Source organism: Primulina eburnea, chromosome 8 (genome assembly GCF_022965805.1).
Source record: "Primulina eburnea isolate SZY01 chromosome 8, ASM2296580v1, whole genome shotgun sequence".
Taxonomy (NCBI): domain Eukaryota; kingdom Viridiplantae; phylum Streptophyta; class Magnoliopsida; order Lamiales; family Gesneriaceae; genus Primulina; species Primulina eburnea.
The window spans coordinates 268,941-289,505 of record NC_133108.1 but is presented as its reverse complement, the minus strand read 5'-3'; the positions used below and the strand labels follow the sequence as shown (position 1 = coordinate 289,505).

General features: G+C 38.4%; 1 protein-coding gene across 1 annotated transcript; it reads left to right on the top strand.

The window, feature by feature from the left end:
* Positions 1 to 15,066: 15,066 nt before the first annotated feature.
* LOC140837861 (uncharacterized) lies at positions 15,067 to 18,041 on the top strand. The gene is made up of 3 exons (XM_073203951.1): positions 15,067 to 15,120; positions 16,428 to 17,121; positions 17,212 to 18,041. The coding sequence occupies exons 1-3, from the start codon at positions 15,067 to 15,069 to the stop codon at positions 18,039 to 18,041; spliced, it is 1,578 nt and encodes a 525-aa protein (XP_073060052.1).
* The last annotated feature ends 2,524 nt before the right edge of the window (positions 18,042 to 20,565 follow it).

Genomic DNA, 20,565 nt, shown 5'->3' with positions numbered 1-20,565 from the left:
TGTGCTCAAAAGTTCAAATTTTGTACCAAACTTTATGCTTCAACAATTAAGAGTACCGTTCACGAAGTGACCCAATCAACATTTTTGTAAACTATCAATTCAAGATCATCATTGGCTTATAAACTATGTATTCTCACCATAAACGACACCAACTAAAAGAAATGCAACGAAACTTAAAGAAATGCAATGAACTAAAACAAATAGCTAAACAACCAAAACAAACTACCCACCCCCCTCATACTAGAGTTGTGCCATGTCCTCATAGCACAAAACGAAACAAAGACTAAAAACAAACATAAAAACGCATGAATGCAAATGCAAGGACTGAAATAAGCAAACAAATAAAAAAAAAAAAAAAAGAAAGGGGAAACAGTAAACTCCCCTGATCAGAAGTCCTCCTCCTCGTCATGCTCAGGTGGTCGGACTCCCTCGTCAGCTGGTATGCTCACCTGGCACAAAAGAAATTGAGCAAAATCAAATAACCACGAACCCGAGACTCAATGCAACAACTAAAATTAAAATAAATAACTAAAATATAAAACGCTTGGGTTGCCTCCCAAGTAGCGCCTGATTTCTAGTCGTCGGCTTGACCCTCCGAAGTCCTTATCAAAGAGCGGCTGATGCCCAAAGTAAGTGTCATATGACACCACATCTGGGTCTGGATTCCAAATGCCCTCAAGTCTGGCTAGATATAGACAAATTAAGCTCGTCACCTCAACAACACACAACTCTGAATAATCGGCGTGAGATGAGAAAAATAGTGTCGGCACTCCTTTATCAGAAAATTCTTCAAAAATCTCTTCCGACTGAGGCTCATTTACCAGCGAAGGATCAAACAACTCTAGATTTTCAGTCTTATCCAACTCATTCTCACTATCTTGGTTGTTTGAGTCATCATCATTAAACCAAACCGGATCGATCACCGGTTGAGTATCTCGCTTCACTTCATGTTCTCGGCGACTCTGAAAGATGGATTTCTTGATATTCTCTATTTGCTCCTCAAGGTTGCGCAGAGAATTAATTTGATTTTCTATAGCTGCCTCAGTCAGTGCCACATACCTATCCACGGTATCTTCTAGTTGAGTCGTGATCAGTTCATGGCTATCTCTCTCATCATTTTGAAACTCAAATGGTTGGTCTATAAACTCTGGGTAATGATCTTGTGTGTATTGATGACTCCAACACTGTGGTGAAAGATCCCAATATCTATGGTAGTCAAAGTCCGCCATATCACCCAACAAAAGTATCATTTTCTCATGATCTCGGCAAAATAGTGGACTGCCTGTTGTTAGTGCTCCGTCGATCACCCATCTTCGTGTTAGTGCATCCAAACCATTAAGGAAAAATTTAAGAAGAGAATAGTTAGAAAAATCATGATATAGGAAATTGTTTGCTAAATAATCGAATCTCTCCCATGCTGCGTAAAAAGGCTCTCCGCGTTGTTGGGCAAATCTTGTGAATACTTTTCGATGAAACATCTCAAAGTATTGCACAAGAAAATTTCCTGCAAAAAGAAAATAGAAAACGGTAGATCACGCAGAAATAAAATAAAATAAATAACTAAAAAAAAATTAAATTAACTAAAGAAAATAACAAAAAGAAAAATTTGTCAATTTCAATCCCCGGCAACGGCGCCAAAAACTTGATCGAGCAAAACTTGCACAGTAAAATCTCCAATGAAAATAAATAAAAATTCAGGCTCGAAATAATCGCAAGTGCACGATGTCAAGTTATAGTAAAACGTATAAGAGTACGAGTATCGATCCCACAGAGATTGATTAGACAAATTTACTTTAAATTAAATTCTTTAATTAATTAAAACGACAATTGAATTACTTATTAACTAAATTAATACTAAAACACTAAATTGAAACAAACACATTAAAAATAATATAAACTAAAATAATAAATAAGCGAGTGTTAGGATCTCGGTTCACCTACCCGTCGTTAATTTAATTGATTAATATCGACACTGATTTACGCTTTTGACAGGATTTCCTAAGCAATTAACATACTCTCTCGAGTTATGCTAAACTAATTCTACACGAAAGAATAATAAAATCTCTTTTATTATTTACTAACGGTGAATTGCATGTCGATCTATGAAATCCCTTAGTTTTCGCTCTACTGGACTATGACTACCAACGTGTATCCAACTTCATATCTCTATGTAAATTGTAGATCCACGGATTATGCTACTTGTTCCTATCGCAAGTTATTCTCTCGAACTCACCCACAATATTAGATATTATTAAAGTTAGCTAGGCTTTAACAATTCAATGTAAAATAATAGCACAATCAAGAATGAATCAAAAGTCGAGAATTAAATAATCAAACAACGGTTCGGGGTCGGATCCCCTAAATCCTAACTACAATAAAAGAGTAAAGAGAAAACGCTGTTGAATTCTTGTTCCGGTTCCGTTGAGCTATCGCCTGCTACAGTGCTCTCCCTTTCAAATCGCGGCACCTCTTCTCGTGTATTAGGTTAGGTGGTTTTATAGAGTCCATAAAATTTGGAAACAAATCTTCTCGGATTTCGTCGCTCGCTAGGGCGGTCAAGATTGTCCGCTGGGGCGAGTGATTCTCGAATTAAAATTCCTGGCCGTGTCTTTGGTCTCGCTGGGGCGGTCACTTTTGACCGCCCTAGCGAGAGCTTCGCGCAAAATATTCTCGTTCACATCGATGGATTCGCTGGGGCGGTCATTTTTGACCGCCCTAGCGAAGGACTCGCGCAGAAACTCCTCGGCTGGGTTAAAAGGCTCGCTGGGGCGGTCACTTTTGACCGCCCTAGCGAGACCTCTTCGATGCTATGCAAATAAAATCCCACTTTTTGGTCCACTTCCTACAAAACAACCACAAAATACACGAGATCAGCCAAATGCTAAATAATGCTAAATGAATGCTAAATTAAACTAAAACAAACTAATATGATGCATGAATGCGACTCAAAACTAACACTAAAAACACGTAAAAACGAGTCCTATCAAATTCCCCCAAACTTGAACTTTTGCTAGTCCCGAGAAAAATAAAAGCAAATAACAAAGAGAAATAAATGCTAACTACCATAGTCATGGAGATGATAAAAGTGCTATTGGCCTCAGACTCATCAATTTTGTCATGCAATTCACGATTTCCCAAGAGTCACGTGCGTGTGTGATATGTCAATGTTCATTTACCCAATCGACTGCTAAAATAGAGTTGTCATGCCCATTTGCCTTACAAACTCAAGAAATCATCAACTCAGTGCAACTCACACTTCATTAAAACTAGTATTTAACCCGTGCGATGCACGGGATGATATTATTAAAATTAATTATTATGAAAAATGAATAGACATTTAAATTGTAAAAAAATAATATAATTATAAAAAATAAAAATAAAAACTATTTTTTCGTTAATTTTGAATTTTTTTTAAATACAGCGTATGTCGATTAATTTTTTGGCTGATAATCACTATCATATATCAAAATTTTAGATTGTGTTAGCCTAAGACAATGACATGGTGCTTATTGTGTTTAGTGTATAGATGTCACCACCAACCTTAATACATGTTTAATTCTTTAATTTCTGAGAAGTTATATATTATTATTTTTTAAAATGTGATAAATAAAATATTTTTAAATAAATTTCAATAAAATTAATGAGAAATACTTTTTTAAAAAAATTCGATAATTTCATCTAAATCTATATTCACAAACAATTTTGTGACATGACACATTTTCTACACATTTGAATGATAACAATAATTGCTTCATCAATATCTTTATCCAAATAGTTTGTGATTTTATCTACAAAATCTTCATAATGTACACAACAACTTATTATTCTTAAATAAAAATTAAATATGTAATTATAAATAAATTATGTATAAACCAAAAAAGTTATCTTATTAACATTTATTATGTCTATTCCAAAACAATGCCAATAAATTTTATAAGGTGTCTTCTAATAAGATGCGTACTTCTTTAGAATTGGTTTAATCATTTCCATTACGGGACATTTTATACTATCATGTACCCGTGAACTTTATAATATAGAAGAAAATTATCACATTAGTAAATGCGTAATAATTAAAATTTTGTACAAATAGAAGAATAATATTTTTTACTTCTCAATCATGAAAGATTTTAAATTTAATGTCTCATTGTTCTCGTTGTTTCTATATTCATAAAAGCAAACAAATCTAAGTTTAAACGTACATTACATCTTTGAATGATTTAACTTACATATGGTGCTAAAAAGAAAAGTCATTTCATAATTTAACTTTGGAGTAGATAAAATTAGTAATATAAATAGAATAAAATTTGTTTTCAGTATAATATGCAACATTGCATTATTTATAATTTAAAATTCAATTAAGGCATCCTAAGGGACAAAAATTATACAATGGATGCTTTTGACATAATTATATCATACATTGGCTCTTTCAAATTATGGAAATCTCGAATTGCATACATTGGGTATCAAACATTTCTGATTATTGAGGATAATATATATCTTTATTGAGAGTAATTTAATGTCTATTTGAAACTCATTTGAATCTCTCTCTTTTAATTTTCTTGGGCTCTGCAATCATTTGTATTTTATATTTATTTATACAGTTTGTAAAAAAAAATAAATATAAAATAGTAACACAAAAACATATCACAAATTAAATTGATTGATATATTCAAAGCAAAAATTTTAATTTAGTTTTTATTTTCAATAGATGTCAGTTTCAATTTGAATAAAAAAATAAAAACATATAATACTTAAATTGCATTTGAATTAATATAAAAATGAATTAAATTCAAATTTGAACTAAATGAATTGATATAATAAATGCAAGCAATAATTGAAGTTATCATTTATTGCAATACACATATTTCAATATTGATGATATATCTCTCCTTTTTTAGAAATGACATTTTGGCGGGAAACTACTATTTTTGGCAAAAACTCTGCTTTTATATATATATAGATATAGATACCAATTCACAATCATAGATCACATAGGACTTTATCGGTGTTTATTTGGCTCAAGAGATATTCTACAGAAATATACCAAATATGAAATCACACCATGAGATGCTTGCATGCAAATGATTGAAGTCTATACTCGTTGACAATGTTTTTCAGGCGTCCATAAGCTTGACTTGAACAACTTTTCTCCAGTAGTATATTGGATAAATGTGACAAGGTTAATAGGTCTTGTAGGCTTGTAACGTTAGGCTATGGCTCGTGGCTACAATAAAGGTATGGAGATTAAAATTTGAGAGAAATAATTGAATTTTCATCACTTTCGCTCATTTTCATGCTCTTTTCATTCACCATTCCTTATTGTTTCTCCTCATTCATATATTTCATATCCCATTTCTTCTTTTTCACCACTTTTGATTCATTATTTTCATTGTTTTTCCTCTTCTTTTCTTTGTCAACTCCTTTTTACACATTCAATTTTTTCATTTTCTTTGCAAGGAGCATTTGAATCATTACAAAACCAAATATTTATTTCTCTCAAAATCAGGTAGGAAAATAAGTGTATAAGCTTCATTTGGTAGTTGTTGTGGGATATAGAAGAGATACAAGTGGGGGCTAAGTGTGTGTCAATGACACACACCACTTGATTTTTCAATAAGCTCAAAATGGGACACTAGGGATATTTAATGTTGAGTTGGTAGGCTCGAAGGCTCAACGGTTCCAAAGATCGCCTAAATCATTCCTATGTCATATATTATCCGTATTTCGCCTCGAAAAGTGTTCAAGCAAGTTCTAGATCACCGTCAATCCATTAGTCAACTCATACAAACTAATCACATGCATTATTCAATCACAATGATATACGAGATAGGTGCACAAAGAATTTTTTAAGCATCCCAATTAACTCAAAGCTCAAGGGGCTGCAATTGATAGTAAACAAAGAACACCGGCCCAAAGATATTGCGAAAAATTGCCTAGATCATTTCTATGTTTGCAAAAGTGTCAATCAATGTCATGCAAGATTTACCAAGAATCAGATTTTCATCATCTATTTAGCATCACAGGCATGCAACTTGTCTCTAAGCAACAATTAGTATCAACAAACACGACAGTGCAAAATATTGTGACTCCCAAGTTATCATGAACACATATACACTTCCGGATCACAATTCAATTTTCATCACTGGCCACACATTCACTTATCCATGACTACTACTAACGACTCTAATAAGCAATAAAGATAACAAAAGTACGAAAAAAGAACAATTAAACTATTAAAAAAAAATTTGATAACTCAACTAAGCAACAAGCAATTCAGCAAGCAATTGCACCCCCCCAAACTTGAAGTATGCATTGTCCTCAATGTATAAGATAAAGAACGAGACAACACATACCTCAAGCACGAGTGTCAGAACTCGTTGCTCAAATCCTCGTCCGCAGCATCGTCATCATTCGCATCCATGGGCTGCTGCGGCGGTAGATCAGGTGGCGGATACTGTGGTTGGTACGGTTGTGGATAGTGTGGCGGTGGGAAAGGAATACCCGCGGGTCCAACATGTGGGTAATGCTGGGCGAGTGCCGATGTAAAGTCCACCATATAAGACATGTGAGCAGTAATGTCCAGTCGGAGTGCTGCGAGGTCTTGCTCAACACGGAACATCCTGTCCCCCATACTAACTCGAGGTAGCGCTGGTGGTGGTTGCGGTTGACGTTCTCGGGCCCTCTGATTATAAGCTACTCGAGAAGCTTGCTGATGTAATTCGGCATCGTCGCATATTCGGACCCTGCGGTCTGCAGCATTGCATGAGATTGGGACTTTGGCCTTGAGTACCTGTTCATCCGAATCCCAAGAGACACCGGCATGAAGACAAAGGGCTGTGATGGTGTGCGGGCAAGGGAGGCTGACTGTCATGAGTCCCGCACCAGCACGCAATATAGAACCAGTGATGATTCGCCCAAGATCAACAGTCTTCCCGGTGATGATTGCATAAATCAATGCTGCTTTGTCCCTAGTAATATCAGTCTGATGGGATGAGGGCATGATGCGCGAGAGGATGAACGAGGCCCAACTGCGCGGGTCCGGTAGTAGCTCAGATTTCTTAAGCGTAACTGGGGAGCCCTGATTCAAACGCCATTCGGCCCCCTCGATGCATAGTTCCCCAATGATCTCTCCATAATCGACAGTGCCAGTGATGTATTCTGTATATCCGTCGTTTTCATAGCTCTGTAGATTATAGACATCATTAATAGTTGCCGGGTCGAAGGAGACAAGTTTTCCTCGCACTAACACTCTATAGTCCTCCTGTTTAATTCGAAGATTTGCGTAAAATTCCCGGACTATGGATATAACCGCGTCAGGCGGTGTCTGAACAATATCTAACCAACCCCTTTGTTCAACTTCAGCCATGATATCACAATCTGGGTTAGTTAGATCGAATCCTCTTTCTCTAATAACGGAGCGAGACTGGGTGCTCTCATAAACCCGGGAGGCTTCCTCGTTCCAAAATCTGTTAGCATCGTAAGAACGAGAGGAGGAAGCCACATCCTTGGAGCGCTTTCTTGGCGGCATAATGAACAACAATATCCACACTTGTACTCAACAAATATAGAACAATAGCCACCAACAACTGCTTGATATCTAGAAATTATGCCCAACAAATGCAAGGTAAAAGAAGTGGTACCCTTGAATAAAGAAAATAAACCGGAGATGGCACTTGATGGTAGAGGCGGTGGCGACTTGTGCGACGGCGGCGCTGGACGGCGGCGGCTGGGCGGCGGCAGATCTGGACGGCGGCGTGAGGGGCGGCGGCCGATCTGGAAGGTGAGAGGTGGGAGTGGTTGTTGAGGGAGGAGCCCTTTTTTGTGGTGAGATGAGTAAAGGAAAGATGTTTTGTAAAGGGAGGAGGTGGATTGATGGTGAATTTGGTGGTGTTGTGGAGAGGATGTAGTGAGGGAGGCGGTGATTGAAAGAAATAAGAGGAGGAGTTGTGAAGTAAGGTGAAGAGAGAGGCGTGTAGGGTTAGTATATCTTGTGCTGATACGCGTCGCGCGCGGTCGCGCATAATGTCGCGCTGCAGCGCGAGAGGTTCTGCTTTCCTTAGATGATGAGGCGCGCGGTAGCGCGAGATATCGCGCTATGGCGCGCAAGGTTCTGGTTTGCCTTCGATGATGAGGTACGCGCGATCGCGCGAGATGTCGCGCGGCCGCGTGCGTGCTTCTGTTCTGCCTACGGTGCTGGGCGCGCTGCTGCGCGAGATGTCGCGCTGGGGCGCGCTTGTGTCTGTCCAATTATTATTATTATTATTATATTTTTTTTTAACAAAACGTACCTGCAAAAATTAAAGCAACTCAAATTACTCCGCGAAACGAATAATTAAAATTAACAAATAAAAAAAAATTAAAATGAAATAAAATAAACTAAAAAATGCGAAAAATAATCGTGGGTTGCCTCCCACGTAGCGCTTGGTTTAATGTCGTCAGCTCGACAGTTACTGGACTGTTCAAGGTGGGTCGTGAGAGCTTGTGGATGATTTTATTGCCACAATTTGACCTCCAACTTCCATGGTCAGCTTTCCTCGCTTTATATCAATGACAGCTCCCGCAGTGGCAAAAAATGGTCGTCCTAAAATAGTGCGAACATTCTGGCTGTTTCCCATGTCGAGCACAACAAAATCTGTTAGAAGTCTTATTTTATCAATTTTTAGTTCAACATCTTCCACAACGCCCAGCGGTGTCTTGACCGATTTATCAGCCATCTGCAAGCTTAGCTCTGTGGGCTTCATCCTGCTCAATCCAAGTTTTTCGTAGAGAGAACTCGGCATGATATTCACACTCGCTCCTGAATCACATATCGCTTCTTCCATCAATCTACCCCCTATTTCACATGGTATTATAAATCCCCCGGGGTCCTTCAGCTTCTGAGGACGACTTCCTTGCCTCCCCTTATCACCTTCTCCAGTAGATGCCACCTCTTCTTGTTCTGCAGACTGAATGTTAGTGGTTAAGGTCTTGAGATCTTCAAGACCTTTTTTCTTTTGAAATTCGGCCTTTAATTGTAAAAATCTTTGGGGATAGGGAAGTAAAGAAATATCAAAGCATTGATCTAAATCATAATTCTTACCTTTCTTACCTCGATTCCCGTTGGTTGGAGTTGGTTTTTTCTCCCGGCCAGGTTTGTAATCAACCTTTTGCTCTTCTCCTTCTGTCATCCCAATCTCCTCATGACGTATAAAGACAACATTCACTTCCCTTAGATTTGGATCGGCAGTCTTTTGTACTGCACCAGATGGTTGCGACGTTAGTTGTTTTGTTATCTTCCCAACTTGCGACTCCAGGATCTTAAAAGAAGCACCAATATTCGCCATGTGGGTCTCAAGGGTGTCAAGTCTAGACTCAGTACTCGCCATTCTTTTGCCAGATTCAGCAACAAACGTCCCTACTAGGTCCTCAAACGACGGCTTCCCTTCCCCATTTGATGTATTGAATCCTGGTGGAGGATTCAACACATTCTTATTGTTTGCATAAGAAAAATTCTCATGATTTCTCAGTCCTGGATGATAAGTATTAGGGGGAGGGTTACCTCGATATCCTCCGTAGCCTCCAAAGTTCTTGTTGTTGTTGATGTAATGGACTTCTTCAGGAAAATGTGATTCTTCAACAACAACCGGCGCACTTTCGCCCTCTGCTGTACTCACCTTCTTCATAGCTGCTAATTGGGTGGTCATTGCAGATACCTGAGCAGTGAGTGACGTAATCGGGTCCACTGCATAAACTCCGGCTGTCCTCTTTACTCCTGACCTTTCAGACGGCCACTGGTAGCTGTTAATAGTCATATGCTCAAGCAAGTCATATGCTTGAGCAGGAGATTTAGCAAAGATCGTGCCACCTGCTGCTGCATCCACTGTTGTCCGTGTCTGACCGTTCAGCCCGTTATAGAAAAGCTCAATCTGAACCCAGTCTTCAAAACCATGATTCGGGCACTTCCGCAACAACTCCTTGTACCTTTCCCACGCCTCATAGAGCTGCTCAAAGTCGGTCTGCCTAAAAGTGCTGATCTCAATCTTCAATTGCGCAGACTTCGCAGGGGGAAAATATTTAGAAAGAAATTTCGTTGCCAGCTCCTACCACGTTGTAATACTTCCCAAGGGAAGCGATTGGAGCCATCCTCGTGCTTGATCCCTGAGAGAAAATGGAAACAAACGCAGTCTAATAATATCATCAGGAACATTATTAATCTTTACCGTATCTGTTATCTCCAGGAAGGTCCTTAGATGAACGTGAGGATCAGCAGTGGCAGTTCCTGCAAATTGGTTCTGCTGAACCATATTGATTAGAGCAGGCTTCAATTCAAAATTGTTGGCATTGATGGTCCCCCGAGCAATGCCAGAATAGTGATTATTGATCACTGGTCGGAAGTGATCTCTGATGGGTCTAGCCTCTGGCGGGATGTGTTCGTTATTTTCTCTGTTATCAGCCATTGCCTTGAGCTCTCCCCTTATTGCTTTCCTTAATCTCCGTGCAGTTCTTTCGATCTCCGGATAAAAAATAAGCAGTTCAGGGCTGTGCGATCTTAGCATGCACTGCCAAACAGAGAAAGTGAATAAATCAGTAAATAAAAACAAAGTAAAAATAGATCTAAATTAAAATCTAGACCAATTGGTAACAATATTGATATAAATTTAAATTTTGACACTCCCCGGCAACGGCGCCAAAAACTTGTTGCGTGTTTTATTGATTGCTCGCAAGCGCACGACGTCAAGTTATAATAAAGCGTATTTTTGAGTACGAGTGTCGTTCCCACGAGGAGTGTAATTAAATTATATATCAATTCTTGTAATTAAAATAGTCTCAACTTTATTTAGAAGATTCAGAAGATGGTTTGGTTTATATAAATGAATTGATTTCAAGAAAATAATCAAACTAATCGCCGAATGGAGAAATATCAATGAGAGAAAATATCTAGAGGATTGATTTCACTAAGTTTCTACGATAATTCTTCGTGGTTGGATTTAAATTCATGAATTCCTATTAATTAATGGCTAAGAACACTTACGTATTTTATTCCCCCTTTCCCAAGTGACGAATAAATTGTACCAATCAAACTTCGATTCAATTATTCCTAATAAAATCTACGTTTAATTGGTAAAGGCAAATAATGTTCTTACCTAAGCCTCGCTAAAGTTATACGCCTTCCGAACGATATAAACATTCAACGATCCGTCTCTAATGATCTATAATCCTAGTCCCTCTCCCGAGTTATAGAATTAATCAAACAACACACAATTTATGGCCAGTAAATTGCAGTGAAATAAATATAGAGAACACAATTAAACAAAACGGAATTCAATCATAAAAATATCAACGTCAAATCATCGTATACGCAAAGCTACGTCAACCTCTAGAATGGAAATTTAGTTCATCACGAATTTCACGAGAAAACAAGACATGGTTGAATATTTAGACATCGAAACAATAGAAATTAAAGATGCGAAAGAATGGAAGACAAATCCGAAGTGTCGTCTCTGTCCCCAGATCCGTCGTTCTTCGTATTTGCGCTTGTTCTTCGCGTTCCGAATCGTTTCACACGTGTGCTTCGTGTCTCGTGTCCGTACTTTTTCTCCACGACGGCTTAATGATCCTCGTGACCTAAGATTTTCGGCTTTTTATATCAGAATTTGGACGCCGAACGCGCGGTGGCGCGACATGTAGCGCGGATGCGCGCAGAGTTTTGCTTGATGGCTGGTGTGTGTGCGCGCGCGGCCGCGCGAGAAGTTGCGCGGATGCGCGGGGCTCTCGGGTCCTCATGCTGTAATGTGCGCGCGGGTGCGCGAGAAGTCGCGCGGCCGCGCGGATGTCTCTGTTCAGTTGTGCCTTCTCATCGCGCGCGGTAGCGCGTGATCTTGCGCGGTCGCGCGCGAGGCTCTGTCGGTCAGCATGTTTCCTTGGTGCGCGGTTGCGCGTGAAGTGGCGCGGGTGCGCGGTAGCTTCTGTTTTCTCGATCCATTCGGCTTCGTGTTCACTCTTTTCTCCATTCCTGAGATGACAACAAAAACAAACCAAAAACGCATAATTCCGTTCGAAACAAGCATAATTCAAAATGGATTCTAAAATAAATTCAGTGCAAATTTTGCACTTATCAGTGTTCATGCTCATGCTCATGTTGATATTCTACCTTTCCATTTCAATGGTCTTAAGATCCACCAAACTGCAATATCTTTGTTTGTCACCCAACCTCAAAAAACTAAGCTTCCAACCACCACATCAGTAAGGGGAACCACATGTGTCTATGCACTGAAGTTAAATTAATATCAAAACAAATCATATTCCGAAGCACACATTTCTTAGAACGCCAAACGTGATAATTAGTGCATTGCTTTTTCATATGGTCATCACTGCCACAGAAAAACAACCAGAGCTTTGAGAATCACTAGGATTTTTCTGTTGTTTTTTCGAAGGCTGTGTATACGCAGTTTTCTTATCATTCCTTTTCTTTTTTTTATCCTTCGAGTTAGAGGCATAATGAGCACTTTCTGTCTTGTCTTACTTCAACCTTTCCTCTTCCTGAACACAGTGTGATATGAGCTCATTCAGAGACCAAGTCTCTTTCTGGCAATTATAGCTCACATTGAATTGGTTAAACTGAGGATGAAGAGATATTAAAACCAAATGCACCAGCAAGTCAAGGTCAGGCTTTAATGCTTTCAACTTGAAGCAAGATGAGACATTTCCATAATTTACTTCTCGATGTTTCCCTTACCTTTGTATCTCATTGAAACGATGCTTGCTAAAAGTTTAACAATTTCAGACTTTTCATTTTTAGCAAATCTCTTTTCGAGTTTCTGAAGAAAAGTCTTAGCCGTAGCAATGTCACTCGACTTTGTGCACCTGAATGTTTCTGGAATATCCCTCTTCATAATCATCATACACAGGCGATTCAACTTCTCCCATCTTTCAAACTCCAACTTTTCATCAGAGGTACTTTTATCCGTAATGGTTGGAGAAGAGTCAACCCTTATCGCAAGGTCCAAATCTATGACTCCGAGAACTATCAATAAATTCTCTTGCCACGATTTAAAATTCGAGCCATTTAACATAGGTATATAGTTTATGTTGAAATGAATATTTGCGGGAGCCAAATCTAAATAGAGAACAAAAAAACCAAATATACATGCTCAACCAAATATCCAGATAAAATAATCAATAAATTCAAATAATTTAAACTCCAGAAACAAGATACGGATCACTCCATTAATGTTTTATCTTAATTTGGATAAAAAATTAACTGATAATTGGTATCCTGACGTAACAATCAAAGACTGATAGTAACTATAATGTCAAATAACAACTTTTCTTTTAGCCGATTTATTACTCACATGAAACACCGAACAACTATCACATGTTTACCACCACAAGTGCATATATAATTATATTAAATATTAACATTCTTTTGAGCCAATTAATATTCATATAAATCATATATACAAAAATATTTTTGTATTTCAAAATAAAATTAATTTCCACAAAAAAGATAACATTGGCGACATTTTATTTCAATCAACCAATTTTAAATACATATAACCTTATTATTATTTGAATAATTTAATATTTAACCAAAAACTGAATAAACCTGAACCGTAAAAAAAAATTTCACGAATCAGTACAGCCTGAAATCGCATGTCTACTTCGGCCCAGATATCCTGGGTGCGCGGGGGGACCCCAAAATCACACCCATATGCGTTTGCGACTGCATGGACAGTCTTGGGCGAGCAGGGGCGCTCCGAAAAGTCGTCTTTGTGCGTCTACGTCTGTTTGGGCGTACCATATGTCGATTTTAGTGAAAAAATTTAACCCAAATTTTCGATTTTTTCTAAAATACTTTTTTGTTAATAAAAACTAGACGGAAAATCGAGGTCTTGTACCGAATCCTTAAAAAACCAAAATCTCTTTACAAAAACTGAAATTTTAAAAGATTTGTTTTCAACTAAAATATTTTCCAGATCTGAAGTCATATCAAAATTTTAAAACAAATTTATTTTCCAAATCTGGAACCAATTAATATCTAAAATTTTAAACAAATCTCAATGATTCAAGCATGAGTGACTTTGATACCATTTGTCGAGGAAATCCATAAACCACATAATCCATCATACTAAATCATTAAGAATTTGACTGAAAACTTCCAGATCTACGCGCTCTTTTTCTTGAGAGAATCTTTTAGTTTTCTCTTCTGAACTATTTTCTTAATGGGAGAGATAATAGAGAACGTGATGCTTCACAATCTGAGGATCATGACCCATTTATAGATAATATTTATCATTATCTTCTGATATTTCTGTTTTAGTCCATCACAAAAACAAAAATTACACTTATATCTCTACACAATAAATGCTCACAACTTATCAGATACATTAAAACCCAATAGCCAAAACTTTATCTGTTCACTTTAATTTTGAGCTTAACTTAATAGAGAACCCAATAAACATAATTATTCATATATAAGCTGTGGCGTCCCAAACCTCGCCACGTAATCATACAACATGTGACGTCATATGCATAAAAATTTTTTTTCAACGACGTAATAATATAATGCATATACGACAAAATAGTGCAATCACCACACTATCTACGTCAGTGTAGCAAAAACAGTATAATAAATACACACATACAACTCAAATAAGATAATAAGTTATACTGTCTCTATTTACTATTATCTACAGGACTGTTTGACTAGACACACCTAGTCCTTCACAACTATCCTGTCTCACAGCATGGTCTTGTAACATGTCCGACAGAAACAGCCCCCAAAGGGTGAGCATACACAACAATCATCATCGCAATACATAACAGTCATATTAACAACAACATAAGATATAACTGAAATGATAACAGAAATACCCTCTTTGTTGTTTCTGGACAACCAAACCATCAATGTCATCACTCCCATACTACTGCAACAACAACTGATAAGTGCAATTTTCGCACTTAAATTATCCTTATAATTCATATAGATTGTTAGTGTCTTGGGCGGAATTATGCGTCTTTTGCTTGTTTTGGTGTGCTAGCAGGAATTTAGGTGAGATGACTACATGGTCGTGAAAAGGAATGAAAATGACGCGTGTGAGAAGAAGCATGAGCAAAGCTACAGCTATGAAGGCAGTGAAGGTCGCGCATATGCGTGAGAGACACAATTCGAGACCAGAAAGACTCGCGCATGTGCGCCGGATAGGATGCGCATATGCGCGCAAAGATGATTTCCAGCTGATCAGAGCAGAGGACTCAGCGCATATGCGCGCGCGAAGGAAATTCGGACGCACCAACAGAGACATTCGCGCACATGCGCCGTTCAAGGCGCGCATATGCGCCCGACGAGTTTTTCCCGAATTAAAAAGGTTTCGACGTGGGATTTTAGAAGGGGTTGAGAATTTTTCATACGGAGCCGTCACAAGCAAAAGAGAGGACAAAAAAGTCAGAGAAAACGAAAACGAGACGCGAAGAACGGAGATCAAAGACGCTGAATCCGGACACGGAGACAAAATTCCAACTCTCCTCAACACGTTTCTTATTCGGTTATTTGCTTTTACGTTTTTAATGATTACAAACAGGTTTTGTTGCGATCTGCATTTGAGTATGAACTAATTTTATTTTCTAGAGATTGATGTAGTCGAAGTCGAACCTATGCTATTGATGTTTTGAATTTTCATTGAATTAATTAATCGTGTTTATTTGTGATTTCCTGTATTTAATGCTTTTGGATTACTGGCCATAATTCGAATGATAAAATAATTGAGATCTAACACTCGAGAGAGGTGATCGAAATTAGGACAGGGAGAAATTACATCGTTAGTTGTTTATAACGTGCAAAAGACGTATAACTCTTGCGAATCCATGAAAAGAACCTTGTTTGCATTTATTATGTGTTACGTGATTTTGAATAGAAATATTAAAATCAGTAATAGATAATACATTTTTATTTATCACTTAAAAAAGGGAGTAGAACATTTGCGAGTTCTTGGTTAATAAACATGGTGCGATTAATAATTTGTTAGTCAAATTTAATTTGGCATAGGGGAGACTCGACGAAATCATATCTCTAGATTTATTTACTCATTGAAATTTCGGCTGCGTGCATAAGATTTATTTTATTTCTATTTTATTTGAATTGATTTTAAACCACTTCATTGATTTGTCTAAATAAAGTTGAACTATGTCAATTACGGTACTTAATATACAGTTTTAAATATTTACTCCTCGTGGGATCGATATCTGTACTCAAACCAGTACTAAAACTTGACATCGTACACTTGCGGTAGTGAAAATACGCAACAAGTTTTTGGCGTCGTTGCCGGGGAGTAAATTATTTAATTTCATATTAATATCGTTACTAAGTAGTCTTGATTTTAATTTAGACTTTATTTTTTATTTTATTTTATTTTTGTCTTTGTTAATTTATAATTCTCTCTGTTTTGCAGTGCATGCGAAAATATACAAATCCCGACTTGCTGATTTTTGATCCGGAAATCGAAAGAACTGCTAGGAGATTAAGGAAAGCAAGGAGAGACGAAATTAAAGCAATGGCTGAAAACAGAGATAATCAGAATGAACTCCCAAGAGAGGTGCCAATCCGAGAACATTTCCGCCCAGTCATCAACGCTCACTATTTTGGAATACCTCGTGGAACTATTGCTGCTAATAACTTCGAGCTAAAGCCCGCACTCATCAACATGGTTCAACAGAACCAATTTGGAGGAGCAGCCACTGCAGATCCCCATCTTCATCTGAGAACTTTTCTAGAGATCACGGATATGGTAAAAATTAACGGTGTTTCTGATGAAATTATTCGATTGCCTTTGTTTCCGTTTTCTCTCAGGGATCAAGCAAGGAGCTGGCTCCAATCTCTACCTTTGGGGAGTGTTACTACATGGGCAGATTTGGTCACGAAATTTCTATCAAAGTATTTTCCTCCTGCCAAGTCTGCTCAGCTGAAAATAGACATCACTAACTTCAGGCAGAGGGAATTTGAGGTGTTATATGAGGCGTGGGAGAGATACAAAGAATTTCTCAGGAAGTGTCCAAATCACGGATATGCAGAATGGGTGCAGATCGAATTGTTTTACAATGGTTTGGATGGGCCAACTAGAGGGAATGTGGATGCAGCCGCCGGAGGTACTATATTTTCTAAAACACCTGATGAAGCCTATGAATTACTTGAACAGATGACCATTAACAGTTATCAGTGGCCAAGTGAGAGGTCAGGAGTACAGAGAACAGCTGGGGTGTATGCCGTAGACCCGATCACATCTCTTACTGCACAGGTTTCGGCATTGACAGCACAGATTGCATCGATGAACAAGCCAGGCCAATCTACGTCTGATGTAGCATTGGTGACTGCTGCGGAAGAGCCGGTTGTGGAGGAAGCTCAGTACATCAATAACAATCGTGGCTATGGAGGATATCGAGGTAATCCTCTCCCTAACACTTATCATCCAGGTTTGAGGAATCATGAGAATTTCTCCTATCTGAACAATAAGAACGTGTTGAATCCTCCACCGGGGTTCAATACACAGAATGGTGAAGGGAAGCCGTATTTTGAGGATCTAGTTGGGACGTTTGTTGCTGAATCTGAGAAAAGAATGGCTAGGACCGAGTCTCGTCTTGATAACATGGAGACACACATGAGTAATATGGGTGCCACTATGAAATCCTTGGAAACACAGATTGGGCAACTAGCCACTGCTTTAAAAGATCAGAATAGAGGACAGTTTCCCAGCAATACAGAGGTGAATCCTAGGGAGCAGTGCAAAGCTGTCACACTCAGGAGTGGAAAGGAAATTGGTATTCCAGAGCGTGCTGAAGAAGAGAGTGTAGAGATTCTTGTTGAGGAAGATGACGGAAAGGGTGCAAGTGTTGAAAAAGAGATAGTAGAGGAACCTAAGAAAGTGCTTGAACAGCAGCCTATACCAAAGGCGAATCTTCCATATCCACAGAGGTTCAAGAAGAAAGGATTAGACGATCAGTTAGCGAAGTTTCTAGAAATTTTCAAGAAAATACACATTAACATCCCATTCGCCGATGCATTGGAGTAAATGCCCAATTATGCTAAGTTCATCAAGGATGTGATGTCCAAGAAGAGGAAACTTCAAGAATTTGAGACTGTGAAACTAACTGAAGAGTGCAGTGCCATACTCCAAAGGAAGCTACCACAAAAACTCAAAGATCCAGGGAGTTTTACTATTCCTTGTATTATTGGTGGTTCTAAAGTAAATAGGGCTTTATGTGATTTAGGTGCAAGTATTAATTTAATGCCTTTTTCTATTTATAGGACATTGGAGCTTGGAGAGGTGAAGCCTAGCACTATTACCTTGCAGCTGGCGGACAGATCACTTACATATCCGCGAGGGATAGTGGAGGATGTGCTGGTAAAGGTAGACAAATTCATATTTCCTGCTGATTTTGTCATTTTAGATATGGAAGAAGACCAGGAGACTCCACTTATCTTTGGAAGGCCGTTCTTGGCCACCGGAAAAGCCTTGATTGATGTGCACAAGGGCGAGCTCACACTGAGAGTAGGTGGAGAAGAAGTTGTTTTCAACATCTACAACACCATCAGAGCACCAAATGAGGTAAGTACTTGTAATAGTATTGATATTATTGATTCTTGTGTATCTCATGTTGGTGCAGGTAGGATGACGAAAGACTCTTTAGAGAGATGCTTGTTGGAATCAGCCTCTACAGTGGATGAAGAGGATTGGGATGTGAGAGAGGAGTTACTAGCTCTCAATGCACTGCCTAAAGAAAAGATTGAGGTCCAGCATGAAGAGCTACTTGAAGATACAAGTAAAGAGGTACCAAAAGCATCCCCTGAATTAAAGGATTTACCGAGCCACTTGTGCTATGCATTTCTAGATGAGAGTTCGTCCTATCCGGTAATTATATCTTCTGCTCTTACAATTGATGAGAAAGATAGGTTGTTGAGAGTGTTGAGAGAATTTAAATCTGCGTTGGGATGGACCATTTCTGATATAAAGGGGATTAGCCCTACTGTGTGTATGCATAAAATCTTGATGCAGGAGTCTTATTCCCCTTATGTTGATCATCAGAGGAGGCTTAACCCGGCCATGAAAGAGGTTGTTAGAGTTGAGGTACTAAAATTGTTAAACGCTGGTGTTATTTATGCTATATCTGATAGTTCTTGGGTTTCACCAGTACAAGTGGTTCCTAAGAAAGAGGGTATAACTGTGGTGAGAAATGAAAATAATGAATTGATTTCAACTCGTCCAGTGACTGGTTGGCGAGTGTGCATAGATTACAGGAGATTGAATGATGCTACTAGGAAAGATCACTTCCCTCTTCCTTTTATTGACCAGATGCTTGATAGAGTGGGTGGTTATCATTATTATTGCTTTCTAGATGGTTATTCAGGCTACAATAAAATTGTCATAGCACCGGAGGATCAAGAGAAGACTACTTTCACTTGTCCCTACGGTACATTTGCCTTTAGGAGAATGCCATTTGGACTTTGCAATGCACCTGCTACGTTTCAGAGGTGTATGATGGCCATATTTTCTGACATGGTTGAGGAAATAATGGAGGTTTTCATAGATGACATATCTGTTTTTGGGTCATCCTTTGATCATTGTTTGCAGAATTTGATGCTTGTTTTGCAGAGATGTCAGGAGAATAATTTAGTGTTGAATTGGGAGAAATGTCACTTCATGGTGCAAGAAGGTGTTGTGCTTGGGCACAAAATTTAATCTAGAGGGATGAAAGTGGACAGAGCCAAAGCTGTGGCAATTGAAAACCTCCCACCGCCAAAGAATGTGAAGGGGATCAGAAGCTTCTTGGGACATGCCGGGTTCTATCGTCGTTTTATTAAAGATTTCTCTAAAATTACTAAACCTTTATGTAATTTGTTAGAGAAAGACTCTACATTTATTTTTGACGATGATTGTTTGCAGGCATTTAATAGGATCAAGACAGCGCTCATTTCTGCACCGATCATGATAGTGCCTGACTGGAAGGAGCCCTTTGAGCCTAAATGAGAATGAGATGTGTGATTTGTTTTGTTTGAATACCCAAAAACATGGTCTACTCTATGTTTGTTGATTGGTGGATTGAAAGTAGTCTAGAACTTGGTTTGGCACTCTTCGAGGCGAGATACGGGTATTGTGTGACTTAGGGATGATTTAGGCGATTTTTGGAACGATTGAGCCTTTCAAGCCTACCCATAACATCATATTATTCCCTAGTTTCCCATGCTTGAGCTTAATGATAATCGAACGGAGTGTGCCAAGGCACACAAGAGCCCCCATTCGTATCAATTCTAAATTCCCACGTCAACTACCAAATTTTGAGCATATACACTGGTACCCACCGAAAATTGAGAGAAAACAAATTTTCTTATCTACAAAAGCTTCTCTCCCTTGTGTGCGTATTAGTATTTCAAAAAAAAAAAAAAAAGGAGAAAGGGGTATGACGTGTTGGTATGGAAGAAAAAAGGAAACAATGGTAAAGATGTTGTGACGAAGCAAATGGGAGTGAAATATAAGAAAATGGGAGAAGTGTGTTGAAGAATAAATTTGTTTGTTTCTCTCGCTTTTGATCTCCTAT

Coding starts and splice junctions, on each gene's coding strand:
- LOC140837861 (XM_073203951.1), top strand. CDS start 15,067: ATGACGCGTGTGAGAAGAAGCATGAGCAAAGCTACAGCTATGAAGGCA. Junction 15,121..16,427: donor CAGCTATGAAGGCAGTGAAG/GTCGCGCATATG, acceptor TCTGTTTTGCAG/TGCATGCGAAAATATACAAA. Junction 17,122..17,211: donor TGTGGATGCAGCCGCCGGAG/GTACTATATTTT, acceptor GTGAGAGGTCAG/GAGTACAGAGAACAGCTGGG.